Raw genomic sequence first — 3754 nt, forward strand, 5'->3', positions numbered from 1 at the left:
ACGGCAAAACAACAACAACAACAACAAGATTTTTTACAATAATGAACTAACACCATATTTGTCCTTCTGTAATTGACTTATTTCAGTCAGTAAAATGTCCTCCAAATTCATCTCTGTTGTTCAGGGTTTTGAAGAATCCACATTATTCTTTAGTGTTGCATAGTGTTCCATTGTGAGTATATACCATAGTTTGGTTATCCATTCTTCTGTTGATGGGCACGTAGATTATTTCCATCTTTCTCAATTGATGTCTCTGATTCCCTGTTTACAATCTTGTAGGCTTATTTACTTAGGATACTTCCATAACTGGGTTGGTTTGTGGAACATCATGTGTGTTAATGGTCAGTTGTTTTTTGCCGTTCTTTTCTGTCCATAGGACTCACTTTAGTATCTCTTGTAAGGTTGGTTGGTTTTAACAAATTCCCTTAATTTCTGCTTCTCTAGAAATTTCCTAATTTCACCATCATAGTTGAGGGACAATTTTGCTGGGTATATAATTCTTGGTTGGAAATTTTTTTTCTTTCAGGGTTTTATATATACAATTCCATTGTCTTCTGTCCTCCATGGTTTCTGCCAAGAAATCCAAGCTTAGTATTATTGGTTGCCCCTTGAAGGTAACTTTTGGTTTTTCCCATGCTATTTTCAGGATTCCTTCTTTGTGTTAGGTTTTGTTGAATCTGATGATGGTATGTCTTTGTGATGTTCTTTTCAGGTCTGTCTTGTTTGGGGTCATTGGACTTCTTGAATGGATATATTCTCATTTTTCATTATACCTGGGAAATTCTCTTCCAACAAATATTTGACAATTTTCTCTGTGTTTTCACTTCTCTCTTCTTGTTCTGGAGTTCCGATTAAACATAGGTTATCCCTTGTGATGGTATCCTACATGGTCCTTTTTCTTTCTTCATTTTTTTTTTTTTTGGTGATATTTTTTTATTTGATCCCTTTCCAAAGAAGTATTGAGGTATTTGTCTTCAATCTCAATAATTCTGTCTTCCATTGGTTCAATCCTACTCTTTGCCCATTCAATGTGTTATCTATTTCTGAGAATTTAGTATTAATCTGGATTTCTATCTGTAGATTTTGTATCATTTCTAATTTTTCATTTATTTTGTCATTTTGTTCTTGTATAGTCTCTTGAAAGTGTTCCTGGGTTTTCTTGGCATTTTCCTCAATTTTGTCAATGTTTTCTTTGATGTGTCTTTCAATCTAAAATCCAGTGTGGCCACCACTTGTCAAATGGCTGCAACCTCAGTCACTTTAAAGAATGAATATGGATGCTTCTTGTAAACAATCAAAATGACTGTGCCCTCTGGACAGCTGAAAGTCCACAGTTCAGGTTGTCTCTCTCATTGCTCTTTCCCTTCTTAGTCATAGGCCACCAGCAAAGTTGTCCCTGCAGCCCTTGATGACCAGAGCTGATCTTTAGGTCAATTCTCACGTCCTAACACCACTTGGAAATATTCAAGCTGTTGGTGCCATCAGAGTAGCTGACAGCTTCATCCGTCTCCACACACATTTTTTCATGCAGGCTTTTCCACTAGTTAGTACCTAATCCACTTCTGTACACTTCCTTTCAATGTCAGGGCTCCAAGGTTATCTTCTGTATCTCTTGAAATTGGGTTCTCTGTTCTTTGTTGAAGAGCGTCTTTTTTTGCTTATCTGCATATTCCGCCATCTCTCTGGAAGTCATCAGTATTGATTCTTTTGAATATCATTATTTCTCCCTTCATTTGAGATGGTTTGTTTTGGAGAAAGTAATGTGCACTTCTGCACCAATATTTTATAAGGTAAAGTTAAGCATGAAGTCATGCTTAGATTTCCTGAAACGAGTATTCTCCTCTTTTCTTAGTGAGGCTTATCATTGTCAAAGAGGTTTTTTTATAAGGCAAGCAAGGAGTGATTTGATAATGCTTGGTATAGAACATAGGACTAAGTATGGATTGAGTAGAGACAAAATAGGATGGAAATGTAACAAAATATGATTGGTGACCTTGATGTCATTATTCCTCTAATTGTTTGAGAGGAATAGAACACGTTTGATTAACTCTTTAAAAGCTTCTTTGACTTGTTTGTTCCTCAGGGTGTAAATAAATGGGTTTAACATGGGGGAAATGGAAGTGATTAGTATTGTCACCCCCTTATTAATCACCATTTCGTCTTTTGCTGAAGGTTTGGTATAGACAAAGATGCAGCTGCCATAGGAGATAGAAACCACAATGATGTGGGAAGAACAGGTGGAAAAGGCCTTTTTCCTTTGTTGGGCAGAGGGGAATCTTAGAATAGTTCTGATGATATATATATAGGACAAAACCACACACACGAGAGTCATGATAAAGATCATTACAGAGCAGCCAGGAACCATCTGCTCTATGATCCATGTATCTGTGCATGAGATCTTCAGGATAGCATTTATATCACAGAAAAAGTGGTCAATGATATTAGATTCACAGAATTTCAGACCCAATGCCAGGGTAAGTGGTGGGAATATGATCAACAAAGTAGTTAGCCAGCAGCTTAAGATAAGCTTTATGCAGGCCCGGTGGTTCATGATGGTCATGTAATGCAGGGGTTTGCAGATGGCCACATAACGATCATAGGACATGGTGGCCAGGAGGAAAAATTCTGTTATTCCAAACAGGTATGTGAAAAACAGTTGGCTTATGCAAGCATTATAAGTAACGGTCCTGTCACCTGTTGCTATGCTGTATAGGAATCTAGGAATGCAGGCAGAGGTGAAAGAGATTTCTATGAAGGAGAAATTTTGGAGAAAAAAGTACATGGCAGTTTTAAGGTGGACATCCACTAATGTGAGGAAAATGATGGTGAGATTTCCACTTACACTCAACATGTAGGTGACCAGCAGAAATATAAAAATCAGAATCTGCAGTTGTGGATCTTCTGTAAGTCCCAGAAGGATGAATGTGGTTAGTGTTGTACGGTTTCTCATGTCTGGCTCCTGACTTCTGCCCAATCTGTGTGTAAAATTCAGAGACATAATATTTGAGAAGAGGTATGGATAATTTTTTCTGTTGGGTTTTGGTTAGGTAACCAGGCAATTCATTTGCTTGAGTTGATAATGAGTATTTTAGAAACATTCATACTATCAACTCTCTCAGTATGTCATTCAAATGGTTTGAAATGTGGATTTCAAACAGTTTTTACCTTAACATATAGTAAGATGCACATTTTACATTGTAATTCACACACTGATATGCACATAATCACGTATATCTGAAACAAAATAGCACAAATATTACTAACCTTTAGAATGCCCTCCACCACTTGTCTGTCAGTTTGTTGTACTATATTGACTTGAATGTTGCTGTAAGGCTGGAAGCTATGCCACCAGTATTTCAAATACCAGCAGGGTCACCTATGGGTGACAGGTTTCAGTAGAGCTTGCAGAGTAAGAGACTGGGAAGAAGGATAAGGCCATCATATTCTGAAAGAAATTTCCAATGAAAACCTTATGAAGAGTAGTGAAACACTGTCCATTCTGTTACTGGAAAACATTATGAAGAGCCATGAAACATTGTCTGATATAGTGCCAGAAGATGAGACCTTCAGGTTGGAAGGAACTCAAATTACAAATGGGAAAGAGCTGCCTCCTTAAAGAAGAGTCAACCTCAATGATGTGGTTGGAGTAAAGCTTTTGGAACCTTCCTGTGCTGTTATGGCATGATTAAAAATGGGAAGAAACAACTACAAACATTAATTGATAATTGGAACATGAAATGTACAAAGTAGGAAT

At 37.2% G+C, this 3754-nt stretch overlaps 1 protein-coding gene across 1 annotated transcript; it reads right to left on the bottom strand.

Annotated features, from left to right (window-relative positions):
• Positions 1-2011: 2011 nt before the first annotated feature.
• On the bottom strand, positions 2012-2998 carry LOC103212675 (olfactory receptor 6C2-like). Its single transcript, XM_007958644.2, has one exon. It carries the CDS (start codon positions 2996-2998, stop codon positions 2012-2014), a length of 987 nt encoding a protein of 328 aa, XP_007956835.2.
• Between the last annotated feature and the right edge of the window lie 756 nt (positions 2999-3754).

This window comes from Orycteropus afer, unplaced genomic scaffold (genome assembly GCF_000298275.1).
Source record: "Orycteropus afer afer isolate SDZICR_OR568_19922 unplaced genomic scaffold, OryAfe1.0 scaffold01059, whole genome shotgun sequence".
NCBI classification, from domain to species: domain Eukaryota; kingdom Metazoa; phylum Chordata; class Mammalia; order Tubulidentata; family Orycteropodidae; genus Orycteropus; species Orycteropus afer.

What these genes read in the sequence shown, in the direction of transcription:
- LOC103212675 (XM_007958644.2), bottom strand. Translation starts at nt 2,998, where the DNA reads ATGTCTCTGAATTTTACACACAGATTGGGCAGAAGTCAGGAGCCAGAC.